The following is a 23,444-nucleotide window of genomic DNA, read 5'->3' on the forward strand; positions in this document are numbered from 1 at the left end:
TCCCTCAGGCAAAGATGAAATGCACTGGAGGGCTTGAGCTTCTCCTCATAGCCAGACTTGTGTTACAACAGATTGCAAACCCTGGGTACAATGCTTCCACATATACAGAAGTAATTTTCTTCGTACTTTCCTTCCTGGCTAAAAACTAAATTATGTGGGGTACTTTTTCTTTTATCTTTAAATACGTACACATTTTCTGCATGAGATTGCCTTTGTGATTACAACTTCCAAATGGGAAGTAATGCTTTGATTATAAATGCAGCATTTCCTGAGGAGTTTAAATCTTGCTGTGTCATGTACCCAATGTGAAATGTATAGAAAAGTCAAGCATATGTTTCCTATTATTGGGGAATGCATGCATCATTTATCCAGCACGTTTTCCAACATTCAAAAGCCTGGGGCTGTATACAGAAATGTACAAGCCACTGAGTGCCTAATCAGCTACTGCAGTCAAAGCAATGGGAGGCACAAAACAAGCTATAGCTGTAGATGGCTGATATGTGGAACAATACAAGATGTATTCATTTGGAAGTTTATTTGAGCCTGCCTTACAGGGTCCCATCCTACTCTTTTCCTGTTCCCTTTTCAAAATCCTCTTACTGACCATATCTTCACCTGCATTTCTAGGTTTTTGTTTCTAAAGGCCCAAACCAAAGCTAAGGTCAACAGAAATCTGACTTCAATAAGCTATGGATAAGGTTCTACAGACTCAGTACATCTACACATGAACTTCAGTAGGAATTAGCATAATTTAATGTACATTATAGTATCTCCAGCAACTGTGCTCTTCAGCTAATTTGCTTTAAAATAGGCTAATGTACATTTTTCTAGTACATAACAATGGGGGTACTAGATTTAATGCACATTACCTAAAGCTCATTAGTGAATGTGTAGATACTTTCTATGTGCACATGTGCTGGTGTATGGTTGTGTATACATGTGTGTATGAGAGAGTGAGAGAGAGAGAGCGCGATTGATTCTGCACTTATATAAGGAGCTAATGGGAGCAAGATTTTGTGCCATATTTGAGATGCAGTTTAGTTCAGATACAGACCACATGGATGGAACTGCTAAGTCTGTTTTCTTGACCTATATGTATAGTGAAGTTAGTAATTTTCTTGTAGTAAGTGGATCCTTGTGATTCATTGCATAGTATTAGTCTAGGTCTCTAATGGTAAAAGATGGCAGTATGTACAACCATCTTCACAAGAGCTGAGCTTGCTATGTCAGTTTTTGCAAGCTATGCATGACAGTAGGAGGGAGTGATTAAGGAAGTTATTTTAACTGCTTGCTGACTGGGCCAACTGTTACTGCCAAAACCTGGGATTTTCCCAAGGTATATTAAGATGCACATTGGGAACAAAGAAGCCCCAGAGACAAAATAACTGAAAAGAGCAACTGGTTCAATTTACAGTAGATTTCATGGTTTGGTAGAATATCAACCATAATGCCTTGATAGAGACAAAAGGGAACTTGAATCAAGGGATCTAGGGTAGAAACATTGAGGATAAAGGAGTTGCTGACTCAGGTGTTTGTTCATCTGAGACAATAGACCAAAGTCTCAAGGGTGAAGAGGTCTTCATGTGTTACAAAGAGGAAGATGCTTGAGGAAGGCAAGTGAAAAAAATTCAGATAGTTATGGGAAGTGGTAACAAAAATTCAGATACATTTTGGTGGACTTATGTTCTTTGAATATAACCCAAAATCAACAACTAGGTCAAAACATTAGCAGAAATTTGGACACACTTTCACATTTTGGCTTTTACCATATTATTATAAAATATTGGTATTTTAGTACTTTAATTTGGGCCAATATAAACGTCAACTGAATAAATGCATTGTACCCTGTCGGTGTGGGCAGATCCAGGACCATGGGGACAGAGGAGCAGCAGCTATACCTGCTTCAGGTGTGTGGCCCATGCACAGTGAAGAGAGGTCATTGTGCTTGTGACCCACAGCCAAAGGGAGTGTGGCTGAAACCCTTTCTTGTGATCATGGATGTCAGCGAGGTCTTAGAGTTCTGCGTATGTGGTGAACTCCATGTGTTCCCTGGCTGGTTGTTGCAGGGTCTGCCCTGAGTTCCTGCTTTCAATAGGTCCAAAACTCACTGCTATTTGCCCCCCCCCCCCATTCAGCAACAGGGGAAAGGAAAAAAAGTATGAGTGGCCACAGCATGGAGCCTGGAGAGCTTCATGAAAGCAGGAGCTGAGCACTGCCACAGCTCGTCCCATTCTTTCTTCTGCTGCTGAATTTTGGGGAAGGGGGGAGGAAAGCGGAGAAAGTGGAAGAGTGAACAGCAGCAGGCTCTGGAACAGCTTGAAAGCAGGGACTTCAGGCAAAACCTGTGGTTTTCAATTGGACTACTCACTGGAGTAAGTGCTCATCAGGGTGAGTAAAGGCCTTATAATCTGGCTCCCACAGCATTAAACTTTTTGGATAATTTTCCAGGTTTCACTTTAGAATTAATAATAGAGCAACACTGAGTACATTGGGAAAAATGTATATTGCACTGGTTACCAGATTACACTGGTACAGGGGCCTTTGATTTGTACAGCATAAAGAAGCTCAATCTTGGTGATCATAGGAGATCAGCTCCATGCTGATGATCAAAGAAAAGAATTCACTATCCTCTATCTTGCTAAATACACTCTTCTTTCCCTCTGGCTCTAGAGGACAGCTATCAGTAATCAGACCCCTCTACCTCGGGGGTCAGCAACCTATGGCCTGCAGGCCAGATCTGGCTCACTGAAACTTTTTATCTGGTTTGTGGGGCTGGGAGGGTTCTGTGGCATTTTATCAGTGAGGGACTTTGATGAAATTTCTGCAATGGGGACTTTCACCCTTAAGGCAGGAAAACGGCAGCAGCATTGTGGGGTGAGCAGTGACTGCGTTTCCAGCTCTGGTGGCATGAACTGAGTTAGAAGCAGTCTGCACTTAGAGCTAAGCTCCACTAAAATGGCCCTCACTTCATAAAAGTTACCAATCAGTGCTCTACCTGGTCCAAGTTACTTCCCCTGTTGTGCTGACTTAATTGTGCTGATTGTTACAGGGCACAACTACACGTGCATATTAATGTGCTGCAATAAACTCCAGTGCATATGACGCCAAAGTTTATTGATCCCAGGAGCCATGTTTACACATGCACCCAGGACCATAGCATGTTGAGCTGGGTTGGAGCAGTCCTGGCTGGCAGGGGAGTCTGGCAGTCAGTCTGCCAGCTGGGGCTGCTCCCCCCACTCAGTGTGCTGCAGAGGGGCTTGCTGGGGCATAAGGGAGCTTCAGTGCAGAGCTAGTCATCAGATAGCTATCACACTGAAGCACCTTTGTGCCCCAGCCAGCCCTGCCAGCATCTACACATGCAGCACTGTTGAATTAAAAAACTCCACAGCAGAGCAGTACTTTTATTTATAAGTACTATCCTCCAGTGGAGTTAATTAGTTTACTCCAGCCTAATAGCCCTGTATGGATACAGCTAATCAGGCAACTCTGCAATAAATGTCTGTGTAGATGTGCCCACATTGTGGCAGTGAAAGTGGTCACCAACCATTGAATCTCGATCCAGCTCTTGCGGTAGATCTCGGAGCCTCTTGGAGTTGACCTGAGGCTGGGGTGGGGGGCTGAGTGGCCGTGTGGATGCATGCACATGCTCCAGCCCAGCAGGTCAGTCCATGGGGGAAGAAAGAGCCGGGGGCTAGATTGAGGCTCCCACAGTGAGGGACAGTGCTGCAGGAATAGGGGTAAGTTGAGTGCGGCCCCAGCCGGGTAGGACTTACCTGCTGGGGAGGCATGCCCCGAAATAATTTTTTCTCCCTCTGCCTCAATCTGTGCCCCCCACCTCCCCCCACTTCCCTCCCCACAGACGTACCTACTGGGCAGGGGGGAGAGGGTGGTGGCAGTGGCGTGCAGTAGATCTTGAGTTGCTTTTAAATGCCAAAGGTGATCTCCTACTTAAAAGGGTTGGAGACCACTGCTTTACACATCAGTCCTTCCTGTGCAAGTAGCAGCTAACTCTTCAGTTGTTACCTGTGAAGAAGTACATTGCAGTTGCTTTCTCCTTTCCACTGATGGGTCACAAGCTGCCCTTTCATAAACAGGGTCCAATGAAATCAATGTATTATTAACTGTGTATTAGTAACTGCTTAGTCCCCAGGGAAGTAAGGACTGCATTTGAAACACTGTCTCAGTTCAAGGCACAGGGTTTCATTAATATCTGTTAGATACCCATGCGTTCCTTATCCAACATTAGAACAGAACGGGTACAATATCCACTGTTCTGATTAGTATAACTTGGCTGTGAGTGGACACAGCATGCAGATCTACCGTATCACATGGTTAATGTTTACTACAGCATCTATCATGTATCTCATTTTTAAAATGAAATGAAGACTAATTTTTTTTTCTCACATCCTAGAAGATGATGGCCCCCGTCTATCTGTGGTAGCAGAACAAAGTAAAGTCTTCTCACACAGAGGTGGCAACATTACACTGCCATGTAAATTTTACCGTGAAAGTATATCAGCTGGCTCAGGAACCCACAGAATCCGGGTCAAGTGGACCAAACTCACCTCAGATTACCTCAAAGAAGTGGACGTCTTTGTTGCTATGGGACACCACAGGAAGAGTTATGGAAACTACCAGGACAGAGTGTTTCTGAAAGAAGGCAGTTCAAATGATGCTTCTCTTGTAATCACAGCTGTAACACTGGAGGATTATGGGAAATATAAATGTGAGGTGATTGAAGGCTTAGAGGATGACACAGCAATGGTAACTCTGGATTTACAAGGTAGGTAGCACATGAATCATGGCTGTCTGGGGGAGGCCTAACAAGTACATATTTTTCCTAAATACTGATTAAATTAATTGTAGCAGCAGTGGCAGAATGAAAAAGCTCTTACACTTACTATGTTTAGCTTAAGTTTTATTAAGCATTGGTAAGACCGCAGCTGGACTGCATCCAGTTCTGGGCACTGTACTTCAAGAGGGATGTGGATAACCTTGAGAAGGTCCAGAGGAGAGCTACCTGTATGGTTAAGGGCCTGCAGGTATGATCCTATGAGGAGAGATTGAGGGACCTGAATTTCTTCAGCCTCCGCAAAAAGGAGACTGAGAGGGGATCTTGTGGCCATCTACAAATTAATCCGGGGGCGGATGAGGGAAACAAGGAATAGGGGACACTCTGTTTACCAGGGCGTCCCTTTCGGTTACCAGGAAAAATGGCCATAAACTGACAGAGAGCAGACATTAAGAAACATTTCTTTATGGTAAGGGCTGTCAAAATCTGGAATGGGTTTCCAAGGGAGGTGGTGCTCTCCCCGACCCTGGAGGTCTTTAAGAGACTAGACAAACACCTAGCTAGGGTCATCTGACCCCAGTGCTCTTTTCTGCCTGGGGCAGGGGGTCAGACTCGATGATCTACTAAGGTCCCTTCTGACCTTAACAATCTACGAAATCTATGAAATCTTGATATGTTTGGAATAATTTTCTCAATATTAGCTAATGCATTGTCTATGCTAGTATCTCATCCAGGGAGCAGACTAACTGTGAGGCTCTGCAATATTGTTTATAGACACAGGACATTAAAAGGTTTCAACTGAAGTTGACAGCAAGAGCCATGTTGCCTACAGTATGTTGCTCAGTATTGTTGCTGATGGGCCAGCCAGTGCTGTAACCCCTGATCTATGGAATGATTGTTATAGATCTACAAAGAGAGTAACATATATTTATTATATTTCAACAATTCAAATTAATTGAATATTCTGGTTGGTAGATATTACAGTAAAAGCTTTGTCATCTGGCTCCCATGGGATAATATGCTGGTTAATTGAGAAGCCCAAACAGGCGTCTTTGCCTGTTCGGGCCGCTGCTTCTCCTGCTGCATCTGGGGCATTGCCACCCCTCCTACGGCATCGCCAACCCTCCCTCTGCAACGCCAACCCTCCTGCAGGCCCTGTGGGCCCTGAGGGGCAGGTAGGCGGGCCCTGCGCAGCCTGCTGTGCCCCGGACTGGGGGGGGCTTGGAGAACCTGGAAGTGCCACTTTACCTTACAAGCCGGCATGCCGGTTAATAGGACATGCCTGCTTGTAAGATGCTGGTTAATGGAGCTTTTACTGTACATACACAACCTGTCCTGCAGATGACCATTACCTTTTATCTGTGGAGTTATTTGAGAAGTGGCACTTATAGAATCTGAGGAACAGCTGTGATCTTCTGGGGTTTTTTAACTAAAAGATTAATTTAATAGCTATGTACGAAACTAGGTTTTCTCTAAAAACCATTTAAGAAAAAAGAGAAGGTTTGCTTATTTGTTCCAGGCCTGCAATATATTACAGTTGTAATTAAACAATACAATTGTTTTTAAGATCTGAATACAGCAATAACCCCAAATGGCTATGACAGTTAAAACTGGATCTCACATCAGAAGAAGCAAGAGTTTCATAAATGAAATGTGGATAAATATTTCAAACAGATATGTTATGTTGGTTCATCCTCTTTAGCTAGGCTGTTCAACTGCTGATTTGTGAGCTGCATGCAGCCCTGGAGAGGCAGTTTGTAGCTCCTGGGATCCCACCAAGCTGTTACTCCCTACATCACTCTGGCTGCAATAGCAGCTGGGGACTCAGAGCTTTCCCTCCCTCCTCTGGCTTTCACCTCCTGTCCCCATGCCAGGAGAGAGGCAGCACAGCCCAGGATGTCAGGGGAGCTTGTGGCAGGGGGAATCCACAGCCTGAGACACAGCCTGAGACACCCATGCAGTGCAGCAGGAGAGCCTGTGGTTGGGTAGCTAAGGTTGAGGCCAGGGCTCCCCATGAGTGCTACAACAAGGCACGGGGTGACTGGGGCATGGTGTGCAGCCCAGAGGGCCCATGGATCACAGAGGTGTAGCCCAGGGGACATGCAGTCCCTAGTGCTTACAAGTTGGACAGCTCTGCTATTTAGGAAGAGCACGTACCATATTTACTCAAATGTAAGAAGACCCTGAATATCTTTAATGTCTGATTTCCAACTGATTTTCATGGTAACACAATACATCATCTACAATTGTTTTGTTTCATCCTTGTATTGTTAGATTCTTTTTAGTGAAAAGAGTTCTTCAAGGACAAAAAAAACCCACAAAAAGTTTGCTAACCCCACCATATTAAACCCAAGTATGTCTTCCTTTGGCACATCTACACAAGACACTAGATGTGCAGTAGACTACTTCTACCATGCATTAGTATGTCATGGCAAAATCATTAGTCTAATGTGCATTAAGCATCACCAGAAGACCATGCACCAGCTCTACTGCACATCAGAGTCAGCTACTGCATATTTAGTTATTACCTGTTATTACAGGTACTAAACTTAATGCGCAGTAGTAACAGTGCATTAATGCAAGTGGAAACACACCCAGTGAGAACTCAACTCATCCACATTGTTCTCTGGGGATCTGAGGCCCACAAACTGTACCAGCCATCATAAATAAAAATATTGTTCTGGTTTTCCTGATTTATGCAGGGTATAACCATTTTAGTCTCTAGCTCATCCAAAGCAGAAAGATGCCCGAGAGGGATTTCATTTGTTCTAAATATGACGCTATCACTTTGCAGACAGCATTATGAATTATTACAGTAGATAGGGCAAAATCATACTAAATATTTATTTTCATCATACTTCATGAGATGCTTGGCTGTATATGTCCCCCAAAAAGATATGAATCTTTTGACAGAAGGATAATGTTAGAGTAGTTTCCCAAAGAATGCCAACATTTTCAGAAAATGTAGAGGCTTAACAGTTTTTCACTCCCATATAATTAAAGAAAATAGATCTGCAAATTATCTACAGGGAGATCTGCTATACAGTCAGAATGGTTAGGCATATTTTTCTGGTGTGTATCTGAGAGGAAATCCTTGTCAATGCCAAGTTATCCGCTGGCACTATTTAGAAAAATATTTGTGCACCTGCAAGTCAATGAAGGACAGGAATCCTCGACCTTCACAGAGGTCTATTATATGCTATGGTATTGTTTAATTTATTTGCATAGAAATACTTGCTGACTGGCTATTGGGGCCAGCCTTACCTTTACACACTTTATGTGTATTTTTCAGCTCCTAGTAGCACTGCCAGCTGGTGCATTCCATTTGTCAATGCAGAAAGACCAACACTGTGTCTGTGTCATTGTCAAAGGCAAAAGTATTCAACTAACATATTTCACCCCATTATTATTGTTCATCTCCTAATAAAGAGTTACATTCTTCTGTGAAATTTAGGACTTAGAGAAAATTAGACATGTACAGGCTAAGTCAACTAAAACCCATTTTTGAGTGGAGAGAAAGATGAGAAGGAGGCAAAAGGCATTTGGCTCCATTTTTCCCATTTGCCAGAGGCATTCATGTATTCAGTGACAGCCTTGCTCAAGAAAAAAACCCTGTATTAGCTGTTCAGTACAGCTGCTCTGATTCTAACACAAATCACTGAAGCGATATCAGTTTTAGTCTATAATGTACTGTTTAAAAGAAAGGAGAAATGCTGATGGGTACCCATTGTCAAATTCTGTGATGTGAGTCCAAATACTACCATACAGAACTAACAACCCTATATGTGTTGAGGGGTGACAGAGGGGGAGGGAATGAAGTTTGCAGGCTTTACATTCTCCATTCCCTGGGCTGTTTTGAAAGGCTGGAAGAGCCTCAAGAGTAACTTAGGCCATATTTATATTGCTTCTTACCTGAGTTTAGGAGCACCATCAATGAAATAAGGCCTACTACCCACTCCTACTCTCTGTGTGCCCAGAGCTAGCAATGGGCAACCACTGTCCATAGGTCAATCCAGAGCATGGACTCTGGCACTATTAATGGGGCATGCATTCAGAACATCTCTAAACTGTGCGTGCTGCCTGCTGGCTATGCTTCAGCACATCCGTAGATGCTTGCATCCATAGATGCTTCTCAAGCAAATCCTGGGACGTCATTCTCCCCTTGTACTTGGCCTTGGTGAGGCTGCAGCTGGAGTACTGCGTCCAGTTTTGGGCTCCACAATTCAAAAAGGATGTGGAGAAGCTTGAGAGAGTCCAGAGAAGAGCCAAGCGCATGATCAGAGGTCAGGGAAGCAGACCCTACGATGACAGGCTGAGAGTCCTGGGGCTCTTTAGCCTGGAAAAGCGCAGGCTCAGGGGTGATCTGATGGCCACCTATGAGTTTATCAGGGGTGACCACCAGTATCTGGGGGAACGTTTGTTCACCAGAGCGTCCCAAGGGATGACGACTAGGTCAAATAGTCATAAACTACTACAAGACCATTTCAGGCTGGACATAGGAAAGAATTTCTTTACTGTCCAAGCCCCCAAGGTCTGGAACAGCCTGCCACCGGAGGTGGTTCAAGTGCCTACATTGAACACCTTCAAGAGCAAACTGGATGCTTATCTTGCTGGGATCCTATGACCCCAGCTGACTTCCTGCCCTCTGGGCAGGGGGCTGGACTCAATGATCTTCCGAGGTCCCTTCCAGCCCTAATGTGTATGAAAATCTATGAAAATCTATGAACATGCAGAGTAAGCAAGGCTTGTTTCTCAACAGTAGCCATAGGCTCAGAAAGGAAGCAGAATAGACATGGCTTACAGAAACCTACACTGCAATGACACTAGTAACTGTAGCTCATATGACTGCGCTAGCTTTGGTACTACTCAGAATGCAGCTGTGATAGCATGGAAAACACCACAAGCTAACTGCTCAAATATTAACCCTGTTTCTCAAGCAATTCTGAAGCCTACACTAAGTTCCAGGCTACTGTGACTAAACTGCTAGAAGTACCCAAGCTAGCTAATTTAGACCTGGCTCAGATGTATCTACATTACACTAGCCATATGTCTAGGTTAGGACAATATCTACCCCATTGTCTCACATATACACTTTTCCTCAAAATTATCCCCCCTAAAATTGGGATGCATCTTTTAAGTAGAAAAGCTGTTTTCTTTGCTGGAAAGGAAGCAAGCCTGGAGGCACTGTGCATGCCATACAGCTGCCAAGATGGCTGCCACTTGTGCCCGCTCAGCAAAAAGAAGGGACAGAGTTCTGTGTTACCCTCTCACTGCCATAGTTATTGTGCCCAAGTGAGGTGCTGAAAGTATCTTGATGAGGAAACAACACTTTATTTATTATACAAGAACTTATATAGAGAACTACTTCCAATAAGAATTAGCGTCTTTGCTACTGCCCTTGCAAGGGTGCGTACCTAACATTGTGTAACATAGAGTAAGTTCTTCTGGAAACATAGAGTGCCTAGAAAGTGTGGCATCACAGAAGACAGTTTGCCATACCAGAAAGATCCTGATACCACACTTCCTGGATGCTCTATATTTCTAGGAGGACTTACTCTGTCACACATTCTGAAAACATTTTTTTCTACATTCTACCTTCCAAAAACCAGGTGCATGTTTTATTTGGGGGTATGTTGTATGTAAGACAATATGGCATATATCAGACCCTAGATAGTCCCGAAATCCCTTCCTGAGCTACTCTGTTGTCTTTTATGCTATATACTATCTCAGCAATTTTACATGCTACAGCATCACCTCTGACATTATCTTGTCATCCTCTCTCTCATCCCAAGCAAGTCCCTTTTGTCTTGGAAAGAGAGTTGTCTCTGCAATGTCTGCAGCTGGGACAATACTCCCCATGGCAGATAAAGGTACTTTATGGGCACGTCTACATGGTGCCCTATGGCGACATAGTGACATGCTACATCGCCATATGGTGCGCTACAGTGATGTAGTGATCATGTATGTCTATACATGATTGCCAGCTACATTGCCATAGCAGCACACTCCCCAGGTATAGTGCACCACTACGGTGATGTAGCAGCGAAATCTACCCATGTGCCTTGCACATGGCACAGTAACATCCCATACTGCGCCATGCTTTAGTACTTCCTTTTGAAAGTACTAAAGCATGGCAACATGTAGGCACACCCTATGTCTTTTTTGCTCTGTGTAAAGGGTAGACCAGGATAAAGGTTGTATGAACATGTACTCAGATAGTATTCATCATACTACAAGTTTTGAACCAGGTCCTCAGCTTATGCAAATCAGCATAGCTCTTTTGAAATCAAATTTATTAGCTCCTTCCTGTTAAAACTGAAAGAATCCACTCCATGCCTCTATTAACTATAGCTGGAGCAGGTTCGCTTGGTGGTGGCTTAGGGAAAAAAAACTTAGAAGTCGTTGTACAAGTAAGCAGACAAGGTTCCTTGGGTGAATTTGATATCTTTTATTAGACCAACCCAAATGGTTGGAGAATAGTTATTAAGCAAGCTTTCGGGTTCAAAAACCCTTCATCAGGCTCAGGAAGCTGCAGCAGTTGGTGTGTGCTCTTCCTGGATGGAATGCCGAAAGCTTGCTTAATAACTATTCTCCAACCATTTGGGTTGGTCTAATAAAAGATATCAAATTCACCCAAGGAACCTTGTCTGCCTATGTCCTTAGACCAACACGGCTACAACCCAAACCCTTGTACAAGTAAGGACATTGTCATGGTGCGGGGTCTCCAGGGATGCCCATGATACCCCTAGGGCTCCATGACTGTGTCAATTCCGCCCTGTGGGCACCTTCTTTTCTCACCTGCCACATCTTGTTAATATAAATAATAAATAGGGAGGCTGCCAATGAGTTTGTGTGGTCATGGTTCTGTTAGACCCCTTCATCCCTGCAGGTTCTTGAAATCCCTTGCCAGGTCCTGCTCCAAGTCAGTGCTTCATGAGACACCTTAAGCCTTATGGGATAGATGCGTGGCTCCAAAACCTTCCCTTTACCACGCCCGATGCTTCACAGGTGGTATATAAATATTGTCCCTCAGATGAGGTCTTGGCCTAACTCAGTCTCCTGTTGTCACTGGGCCCCTGGCCCCTGTTGCTGTGCCCTTCTGGTGCTGGGCTCTGCAGCCCCTGTTCCTGTGCCCCTCCAGCTGTCTGCACCCCTGTCACTGTGCCCCTCTGGTGCTGGGCTCTCTGCACTACACTCTGGCTCTTTAAGGAAACAAACTTCTTCCTAAATATTGTGCAACTCCCAGCCCCTCTGTCACAGGCCAGCTGGGCACTGTGAGTGTATCAATTTTGGATCGAGGAGGCAAAGTTGGGAGTGGAATAAAGGCAAATTTATTATAGCTTACACACACACAACAGTTAACAGAAAGATAAATGCGATAAGCAGATAAGGCAATACACAAGAGCTAATAGTAAAATAATAACAACAGATAATAATAACAGATAGATAGATAGATCAATTTGTCACAGGCCAACTGGGCACTGTGAGGGTATTAGCCACACTGGGGTGTTCAAAACAACAAATAGACAGACATGGGTTGGCAACTTATCGATAGTCCCTCAATGCCAGGTGCGCACCAAGTGGTTCCAGCGAAGTCAGGCGTCCCTGAAGATCAACGCTGTCAGAGGGCTTACCGGGGAAGGGCCCTTGCTCAGGATCCGATCCTCACTCACACCGGGAGTCCGGGGTCCAGGCCGGGGACAGAAATGACCGTTCTGTTCCCTCCTTCCTGCTGGTTACCTGATGCATGTGTTTTTTATACCTAGTTTTATGCTAATCTGTTGGCTTCAGGGCCACTCACAATCTTGCCCTATAGCTGTTACCCTATGGGATTGAAAGGTGTCAAAATCATCACAAAAGGTTACTACCCAGACTCAGGTTTATCCAATAAGCAAATTGTGATGCAGCACATTTAGGTTTGAAATTGACATTGCTCTGCCTAAATCCCAACCCCTTTTAGGCTTCAGTTGAATATGCTTTCTTGGGATACCTCTTCCTGGAATGTGTTTGGGTGTGCCTAGCAGTTAGATCTAGGTTTTATCGCTAAGGCTGAACCCTGAGCAAAAAACCGTTAGGCCAGCTAATCTCACAGCTACAGCTTTGCCTCTGGGGCCCAGTCAGTTCCATGAACAGTTAATTTATCAGTTTGGTTAAACTTATGACAGACAAGTTACATTTGCAAACTTACAAGCTTATATTAACTAATATTACCTATTTAGGCAAAACACCAAATGCCTCCAAGAAGCACACATTATTGCTTATTAATCCCTCTGGTTCTGGCTGTCACACCCTCCCAGGTACATTATGAGCTCCTGGAGCCCTATTAATCTTCCAGGCAGCAGATCAGGCAATCAACATCCCCAGGTAGCTCCTTCACACAGGAAGCTTGGTGGGTGACAGAGAACTAACTCCTGCCAGCCCTAGCCCTGGGGCTTATATGTGCCCAGGGCCCAGCCTCCTTCCGGCCAGCTGACCGTGCACCAATGCCAGCTGATTTCCTCATTAGCCTGCAGCTGTGGAGCTTTGTGTCACTCACAGGACTCTCTAGCCAGGCTACTTCTGCCCTTAAAGGAGTAGGCTCATCTTAGTACCCTGTGACAGATGTGTTCTCTGGCTCAGTGAATCTTGAATTTTGATTTATAAAGTGGCCCACTTTCAACAGGATGGTTGAAGACTGTCCAATATTTAGCCTATCTTGTAGCTAGTTGGTTAAAGCATTCTTGTGGCAGAGGGTTTGGAACCTGCCAAGGTGAACATTATACCCAAGTCTTTCATTTCCTGGGTAAGTTCTCTAACCACACAAGCTACTATATAAAAAGCACCATCTCCCACCACCTCTGTAAATGAAATGGGTTGTGTTTTATGAAGAGTTGATTCTTGTTGATGGATATTGAACATTCAGAGCATATGTTCCAAATCAGGCCCTCTAGAAACCCAGTTTGAGGAAGAAAATATTACAAAACCATTGCAAGTTTAACCCTAATTCATTCAGGACCACGGAGACTTAGTAATTATATTGTAACAGCTGATGCACCTCCCAGCAGCAACTACCCCACTCCTTCCAAATCAGCTCAGAGGTATATTTATCCATTGTCACATAGCCCCACAGTTCAGGGATTCTTTTTGGACCTACTCATTAGGTGCCAGCTTTCTCAGATTAGACAAGATGAGGGCACTTCTGTGCCTATTCAGAAGCAGAGCTTTAGGAAACTGGAGAATTTATTGAAAATGTAGATGTCTAATTCCTTAGACACTTAAGGGAAGAAATTTTGAGTATAGCACTCTTGGACCAGGGCACCTAACAGTATAAGCACCTAAGTCAATCTGAGTCTAAGATAAGTCCACATTTTCTCCTAAAAAAAAATAAACTTTATAAAACATGACATTGGTCATGATTGGTATTAGACGTGCTGTAATCTTCATACTTATCCACTTTCATTCTTTCCTACTCCTTTCTCAGCTCACCTTTATCTTTTAAAGTGCTGGTTTTGACTGCAATTGTCTGTATGTATAAAGAGATCATATCAGAGCAAATCAATGTCTGTTGGCAAAAACAAGGTATATCAGCCCATCCTTTCTGATCCTAACATTCTATATCTGCTACATGTAATGAAGTTAATCTCACAGTGGGAAAGTTCCACATCAATAGGCTAATGTCCTAAGATTCTGGCCCCAAGGGTATTCATTGGCAGAGAGACAAACCCATTTATTTCCAGGAATGCCCTGGCAGTACAAACCAACCGTTCACTCCATTGTGAGTTCACTGTACCAAACAATATAGCTTAGACTAGATGAAGGCAAATTTATCATATCAATGAAAGCAATTGACCTCTACCTCAATGGACCTCTTTCTCTCCAGCTGTATACTAGTATTCTGCTCCTATTCATTAATTCATTAAATAAGTTATACATAGAAATTGAACAGTATTTTAATCTAAGCTTTGAAATAGCAATAATGATTATTTTAATGTTTGTGCTATGGTTCAAAATAGGTTACCATATGTTTTTATTTATTTTTTCCTATTTATTTTTCTGTTTCTTTCAATTTTCTTTCTATTTATATTCTATCCCAGTTATTTTTTTTATTGTTTTATTTTTTTATATATATCACTTCTGCCTTCTATTTATTTCATTTTTCTAATTCATTCTCAAAAGAATAAAACCAAATAAGTGAATGGATGACACTTATTTCCATTTCACTTGGGAAGGTATTTAAATCAAGGGAAGTGATTCTATTTTGGGCATAGTTTAAAGAGACAGTTTGCGTGTTTGCACATGTGCATTTAATGCACCTTAGCCCAATTTAAGGCACATTAAAAGCATGTGTCTACATAAAGCAGGTACTAAATGTAAGCGTGAATAGCTAAGTCACACTAGCAAACATGTAGATGTGCTAATACACATTAACGCTGTGTGCATCAATGGATAGACTGCATTAATGCACATTAGCACATCTCATGTGTGCTGCTGCGACAACTATTCGCGCCTAAATTTAATGCACCTTAATGTGCACTAGCATGTCCATGTGTAAATGCACACCTACATCACCTTAAGGAAAGGTGCATTCAGATTAGGCGCATGTAAATATATGTGTAGACACGCCCAGTATGGTCTAGTTGCTAGCAACAGTTGAACTAGTATGCCAAGTATTTGGGTCCTTGATCTACCTTGGCCACCAACTTGCTGGATGTAGTTGTGCAAATCACATCATCTTTCAGTTCTTCAGCTTCCCTATTTGTAAAATGAGGATGATGATGCTTACACTCTGTTTAATGCACATGAAACTTTCACGTGAAAAGTACTACACAGTAGCTAAATATTATTGTATTAATTATGAACAAAATCTAGGCAACTTATTACATTTTCATTATTCCCTCAGTTTCTAATTTGAGAAAGATACATGTCCAAAGCCTATAATAGCTAATGAACAAGTTGCACATAAAAAGATTCCCAAAATACCACAGAAGAATTCTAATAATTCCTTTTACCTTGTCTCTTAGTGCTAAAAGATCTATAATTGAAACAAATATGCAGATTGTGAAATGTACTGATTTGATACACTCAGAAATTTGGGAGGTCAATTTGGTCTAAAACAGGGGTCCAGCCCATGGGCCAAATCAGTCTCTAAGTAGGGGCTTGCAGGCAGCGGATCATGGCTCTGCCCCAGCTCCGGACCACATTGTCACTGCTGCAAGATCCCAGCCCCGGGTCTAAAGTAGCCCCTGCCCAGCTTTGTGCCCTGCCAGTGCTGCTGGGGCTACTTTCCATGGAAACCCCAACCCCGTACTGTCATGGCACCACTGCTAATGGGATCTCCATGGAAACTGGCCTCAGTGATGTAGGCAGGAGCTGCTGGGAAATGGAGTCTGGCGGCCAGCCGGATCCACAATTCTGCCCACCCATGGTCTAAAAGGATGCCTTTTTTATTCTTGTAGCTGCCGCCTTTCATATCCACTCATGAAATTTTTTTTAAAGAATCAGTACCAGCCATATTTCTTGTAATCAGTCTTATTGATTTGCACAGAAGATCCCTCTTGGTTTTTCTTTTCTGAGTTCCCTCCCCTTGCCTGTCTCCCTATCTTTTATGTTCTAAGCTTAATGGAGCAAGGACCATCCCTTTTTGTCTGTCATCATTGGTGCTACAATGACAATACAATAGTAATCAGTATATTTTCAGCAGTGAGAAGGAAAATATAGTCAGTCAACTTTGCTAAATGAATTGATTAACATAGCTAAAAGCTATGTTATTCTATTAGATTCTATTCTATTATTTTATTAGAAATGTATCCCTATGAGTTTGACTTTTAACATCCATTGGCAATAAAATACAGTTCATGTAAAATTCACAGATTCATAGATTCATAGATTCTAGGGTCGGAAGGGACCTCAACAGATCATCGAGTCCGACCCCCTGCATAGGCAGGAAAGAGTGCTGGGTCTAGATGACCCCAGCTAGATGCATATCTAACCTCCTCTTGAAGACCCCCAGGGTACGGGAGAGCACCATCTCCCTTGGGAGACCATTCCAGACCTTGGCCACTCTAACTGTGAAGAAGTTCTTCCTAATGTCTAGTCTAAATCTGCTGTCTGCTAGCTTGTGGCCATTATTTCTTGTAACCCCCGGAGGCGCCTTGGTGAATAAAACCTCACCAATTCCCTTCTGTGCCCCCGTGATGAACTTATAGGCAGCCACAAGGTCGCCTCTCAACCTTCTTTTGCGGAGGCTGAAGAGGTCCAGGTGCCCCAGTCTCTCCTCATAGGGCTTGGCCTGCAAGCCCCTAACCATACGAGTGGCCCTTCTCTGGACCCTCTCCAGGTTATCCACATCTCTCTTGAAGTGTGGCGCCCAAAACTGAACGCAGTATTCCAACTGCGGTCTGACCAGCGCCTGATAGAGGGGAAGTATCACCTCCTTGGTTCTGTTCATCATGCATCTGCTGATGCACGATAAAGTGCCATTAGCTTTTCTGATGGCTTCGTCACACTGACGACTCATGTTCATCTTGGAGTCCACTAGGACTCCAAAATCCCTTTCCACTTCCATTCCACCAAGCAGGTCATTTCCTAGGCAGTAGGTATGCTGGACATTTTTCCTCCCTAGGTGCAGCACTTTGCATTTCTCCTTGTTGAATTGCATTCTGTTGTTTTCTGCCCATTTGTCCAACCTGTCCAGGTCTGCTTGTAGTTGTTCCCTGCCCTCCGGCATGTCTACTTCTCCCCACATTTTTGTGTCATCCGCAAACTTGCACAGAGTACACTTCACTCCCTCATCCAAGTCGCTGATGAAGACATTGAAGAGTATCGGTCCTAGGACCAAGCCCTACAGGACTCCACTGCCCACACCCTTCCAGGTCGATACCGACCCATCCACTATGACTATCTGGGTGTGACCCTCTAGCCAATTCGCCACCCACCAAACTGTGTAGTCATCCAAGTCACAGCCTCTTAACTTGTTCACCAGTATGGTGTGGGATACCGTATCGAAGGCCTTCCTGAAGTCTAAGTATATGACGTCAACCCCTACTCCTGCATCCAGGCATTTTGTAACCTGGTCATAAAAAGAGACTAGATTAGTCAGGCATGATCTACCTGCTACGAACCCGTGCTGGTTTCCCTGTAGCATAATTTGTCCTGCCAGGCTCTCGCAAATGTGAGCCTTGATAATTTTTTCAAAGACTTTGCCAAGGATGGAGGTGAGACTGACTGGCCTATAGTTGCCCGGGTCCTCCTTCCTCCCCTTTTCTTGAAAATGGGGACCACATTGGCCCTTTTCCAGTCCTCCGGGACCTGGCCTGTGTGCCACGAGTGTTCAAATATTCCCACCAGTGGCTGTGCAGTGATGTCAGCCAGTCCCTTCAGTACCCTCAGATGGAGCTCATCCAGACCTGCTGACTTAAATGCATCCAGTTCCTCCAAGTGACTCTGCACCATCTCAGGGTCTATGCATGGTAGTCTGGCGCCCTGCTGCCACCTCTCCACAATCCCAGTGAGAGACTTGTCTTGCCCCTCATTTAGAAACACTGAGGCAAAGAACTCATTGAGGATTTCAGCCTTGTCCCCCCTGTCTGTCACCAATTGCTTATGCCCATCTAGTAGGGGTCCTATTCCACCCTGGGCCTTCCTTTTACTCCCTGTATATCTAAAAAACAATTTCTTGTTATCCTTAACTTGGGATGCCATCCTCAGCTCCATGGTAGCTTTGGCCCGTCTAACTGCCTCCCTACAAGCACGAGCAAAGGAGGTATACTTTTCTTTGGTAATCTCTCCCTGTTTCCACTTAGATTGGTTTATCTCCTAAAAAAGTTTAGTAGACCTTCCATTGAATTGTCCTGAGCAATCCCAGTTACATGAGATACACACAATGAACTCCACACATACATTTGGTGATAAATTTGGATCTTGGCAGAAAAGGGAGTCCTTCCAACATTGCCAGGATTTCAGGGAAGAAGAACCACTTGACCTAGTTTCCTCATGACAGCTAATGTATTACCATGCACTCATGTAGCTGGTGGAAGAAGACCAAGAATCTTAAAGGTATACCAACTTGTGGAAGATGGATATGGTTCTGTACCAAAAAGAGAAAGATTTCACCATTGATTAAATTATAGAAACCCAGTGTGAAAAATACAGTTTGTCCATTTGTGTTATCCTCCTGCCACTATAAGATATTTCCCTAAAGTACTGTATATATAGTCAGTCTTACTGTATCCTATGTTGATTCTGGCTACAAAAAGCCTTACTTTTGTGTTTAGACTAGAAATGAAGGAAACCTATTGCTTTACTCTGGCTATAGAGAGCCTGTTTTTATTCCATATGGGCTAACAGAAATGTTTGTCTCATTCTACCTTTAAATACAGTGGTCATACTTGAAACTTGCTAACTTCATATAATATTATCTCAGCAGATTTAATATTTCCACTAACTATTGTAGTAAAAATGCTATTTAAAGTTACTTCATTCTCTTAGGCAAGACTGCCATGTCTTTGAGGGTGGGTGAGGATAAATTATACTTCTTTGGGCTGAGTATGCACCTTGGCTAGGGACAGACATTCAAAAAGCCAGAGCCTGAATAGATTAAATCTTTACAGATCAGTCTAACCTGCATAGATTGAACCAATTTGCAAGTGTATAAACATTCACTTTTGACTCCAGAAATGCAGGTATATGCCTGCAGTAGCTAAGGCCAGAAGCCAGGCGGCACTAGAGCAAGCCCTAAGTTGGAGGGAAACTAAGCTGAGGGAAGGGGTATGGCCAGGCCCAGGAAGGCCTAAGTATGATTGGGGAGGGGTTTAAACTCCTACCCTGGCCTGCAGGGACCCTAGCCAGGGTCTGCCAGGAATGGGACAGGGGAAGTAGCCAGGGCTGGTCCACAATTTTTGGGGGCCCCCTGCAAGAAATAGTTTTAGAGCTGGAGCTCCCTGATGTGAAGAAGCTGGCAGCGGGGGGGAGGGGAGGGAGGGGGTGGTAAGCAGTCAAAGAAGCCAGCAGTGGCAGCAGTGGTAGTGGTGGGGGAGTGTGTGGTGAGCAGCTGGATGTGAAGCCAATGGCATTAGTGGCAGGGGGAGGGGAGCAACCAGATACAGGGGCCCCTTGGCTGTGGGGCCCCCTGTGACCACAGGTTTCACAGGATAGGATGGGCCAGCCCTGAAATCAGCCCCATCAGGGGTCCTCAACCCACCACCCCTGCTTGCTCACTGGCTAGTGGCAGGAGTGGGGGTGGGTCCAGACCCCAGTAGCCTGAGGGGACATGGAGATTTAATACGGGGGGAGGGCGGTGCAGGCACCAACAGGCTGCACTTGTGCACCCGGGAACGTGCACCCAGGCCACGGCAGCAAGACCCCAGTCACCTGAGGGTAAGGGGGGTTTAACTTCCCCATTGCAGGCAGCAGCAGTGGGGTCACCAACATGGCACCCTGAACCAAGTCCCTCTGAGGAGCAGCCAGCTGACTGTAGGGAGGGGCCAGGGAGGGGGGATGTGACCTGGCTGCAGAGGGAGGGGAGCAAAGGCTAGTTACAGAGCTCGACTCACTGCTGGCTTCTGCTCCAGCAGCACGGCCTGTGCTGGGGTGGCCCCAGAGGGTGGGTGTCAGCACCCACCGCCTCCTCCCTCCAACCCCACATTGGGGCTATGGTTTGCAGGTGGGCTATAGCTGCAGTGTGGCTCCCTGCCCCCCTCCCTCTCCCAGTGGTAGTGGTGGCAGAGCAAATCATCATGATGAGTGGGGGAAGACACCTGTCACCTGCCACCTGCTTGCGGTGGCACCAGGTCCTCAGGATGGGCTGCAGTCCATTGCCTCCACCCAGCACTGCCCACACCCCTGGCCCATAGCAGCCTGCCCTGAGCACCCAGCACCACCACAAGTAAGCAGCGGGTGGCAGGTGCTTCACCTCTGCTTGCCATGATAAGTTTGCTCCAATGCTACCAGGAAAGAAAGGGGGGTGGGCTGCCACATGGGAGGTGGGAGGTAGCAGACAATGACCCCCACCCCTGGGGGCCACCCCAGCCTGGCCATGCTGTTACAGCAGGAGCCAGTGGTGAGTCATGCTCCATAACTAGCCTTGTCTTCCCCCCACCAGCATCTAGGTCACATCCCCCTTCCCAACCTCCTTCCAATGGCCAGTTGGCCACTCATCATAGGGACTTGACCCAGGGCACCATGTCATTGCCCCTGCCAATGCTGCCTGCAGTGGGAGGATTAAATCCCACTCTTGCCTGAAGGCTACTGGCATCTGGCCACTGAAGCCCTGGGTGCACAAATGGAGCCTGTCAGTGCCCACGCTACCCCCCGCCACCCTGCAATGGGGGAATTAAAGCCCTGCTACCAGGGTCTGACTCAAACTCCTCTCCTACTGCTGGAGCAGCAAGAGGGGTGGGAGGGCTGCAGATACCTGACAAGGGCTACTGCCCCCTTGCCAGGCAGTCCTGGCAGCACTCCAGAGCAGATTTCCCACCCCTTTCTCAGCCAGCCAGAGCAGTGATAGTGCTCAAGCTAGGGAGGAGAGGGGTGGGGCCAACCCTGCTTGGATGGAACAGACAGTCCAGCCCAGCTCAGGGCTTCAGAGCATGTTGGGATGCTGGAGGACTCTGATTTAACTTGACCAGGAAGGGATCTGGGACAGAAGTTTTATAAACTGGTTTGACCTAAACCACTTAAGTCTGATACTACATTTAACCAGGTTTATCTTAAACCAGTTTCAGCCATTTTGAAACTGGTTTATGTGCACTGAACTTCTGTTCTGTTACAGGTTTAAACCAGTTTCTGATCACTTACACCATTTTATGTGTAACTTCTGTACCTAGCCCTTAAGATTAAATGACTAAAGAATTGCAAAAGGCTGGTAGTAGGGTTCAGCTCTTATTTGTATTTGGAAAGATGGTGGTATGTTAGGAGCCCTGAATGTCATTGTCTTTCCTACTCCTCAAATAGACCTATCTATTTAGGGTAGAATTCATACCCTATATAAGACAACTAACTATGTGGGATGTGCAAAGCTTCAGTTGCTGATTTGATTCGGAGGAGATTTGGCTTGATTCGGTAGCTGAATCTCTGAATCCGAATTGAATCAGGAGATCCATTAACCTCTCTGAATGGAATCAGAAGCCTCTGATTCCATTCAGAGAGATCTGATGATTCGGACATAGACAGTTTTTTATGTTTTTTCTACATACCTCAAAGTGCCAGGTGGCACATGAATGCTGAGATGGTGGGGCAGATGGTGCATCCCACGGAAGCCTGAGAGGGTCCCACGCATGCTCAGCAGCAGACCCAGAAGTGGACCAGAAGCACTTCCAGTCCACTTCCAGATCTGCTGCGGCACGCACGGGGGACCACCCCCCCAGCCTCTCAGCTCGATTACTGGTGCCTCCTGGGTCTGAGGGGACACCCGGGGTCCACATACAGCTGATCACTGAGCCAGGAGGGCACAAGGGGTGTCCCCCACATGCTCAGCAGCAGAGCCAGAAGTGGACTGGAAGTATTTCCAGTCCACTTACGGGTCCGCCACTGAGCACATGGGAGGCTCCCCTGCACTCCTATGGGATTCTCCATCCTCCCCACCATCTCACCATTCACGAGCCATGCCTGGTACTTTGAGGTATGTAGAAAAAAACATATAAATCTGTGTCTATGGCTGAATCGCTGATTCTCCAAATCAGGATTGAGTCTTCAGATTTGGATTAGGCTGAATCGAATCGGGACAGTGATCCAAATCAGCGAATTGAATCACTGTTCCCTGAATTGAGCTGAATCCGAATCTGAATTGAATACAGCTCACTTCACACACCCCTAACTACCAATGATTTTCAATGGCATCTGGTCACCTAAATCAATAGGCTTATTTGAAATCTTATCCCTTATTTTGCATGTGAAGAAAAGGGACTTTCTTACTCCATGTAAGAAATTTTTTTCCATTAAAGAAATATGGAGTTGTACACCAGTGTCTGAATTTTGAGAGAGAAGAAGCAATGATTCCTAGTGTGATAAGCTTGGCAGGAAAACTGAACAAGCTGAATTAATATTCATTAGCCAAATATTTGACCAACTAGTTTCAATATTCTAACTGCTGGGCAAATTTGTTATTTTATATTGTTCCTTCCTAGCTAATTATAACCACTGCCACTGGAACTTGTCCTGGATACTCAGTTCATTAAAAATGTTCTGAGGATCAGTAGCTGATTCAGCACTGTCCTTAGCTCACCATGTGCAAAAATACTGCAGGAAATAGTCTTGTACCATACAATTGCAGATATGCCATGTGAACTATAATACTACTATACAAATGGGATGAGTTTTATTAATAAAACCCCAGTCCTAGTTGACTTTGTCTCCTCCTGCTTTCTTCATTTTTCTTCTAAATATTTATTTTAAATGCTTAGTTCCAAAGCATGCAATAACAATAAAAGCATATGTTTATACACTAGAATATGAACCTTCAAATAAACCCAGGTATTTTTATTGGAATGTGCAATATTTCAAATGGTTTTCATGCAAGTTTTATGGAATTCCAATTTCTATTATAACCATTTTTTCAAAAATTGGATTTTATAAGTAGAGGATCATTGATCGGGGACCTCTTATAGTGTCACAGTCATGTGTCATCACTGATTACTTGAGTGGCTCAGGTTCCTCTTGTTGATTTTTCCTTTGGGCA

General features: G+C 44.7%; 1 protein-coding gene across 2 annotated transcripts in view; it reads left to right on the forward strand.

The window, feature by feature from the left end:
* The window catches only part of HAPLN1 (hyaluronan and proteoglycan link protein 1), a 126,937-nt gene that overhangs the window by 76,702 nt on the left and 26,791 nt on the right, over positions 1–23,444 (forward strand). Inside the window, exon 3 of one of the 2 annotated variants that reach the window (XM_019483058.2) lies at positions 4,415–4,783. In XM_019483058.2, the coding sequence (XP_019338603.1) occupies positions 4,415–4,783 (369 nt within the window). Of the gene's footprint in view, positions 1–4,411; positions 4,784–23,444 lie in introns of both variants that reach the window. The other variant, XM_006270185.4, reaches the window with a different exon arrangement.

This window comes from Alligator mississippiensis, chromosome 3 (genome assembly GCF_030867095.1).
Source record: "Alligator mississippiensis isolate rAllMis1 chromosome 3, rAllMis1, whole genome shotgun sequence".
Classification (NCBI taxonomy): domain Eukaryota; kingdom Metazoa; phylum Chordata; order Crocodylia; family Alligatoridae; genus Alligator; species Alligator mississippiensis.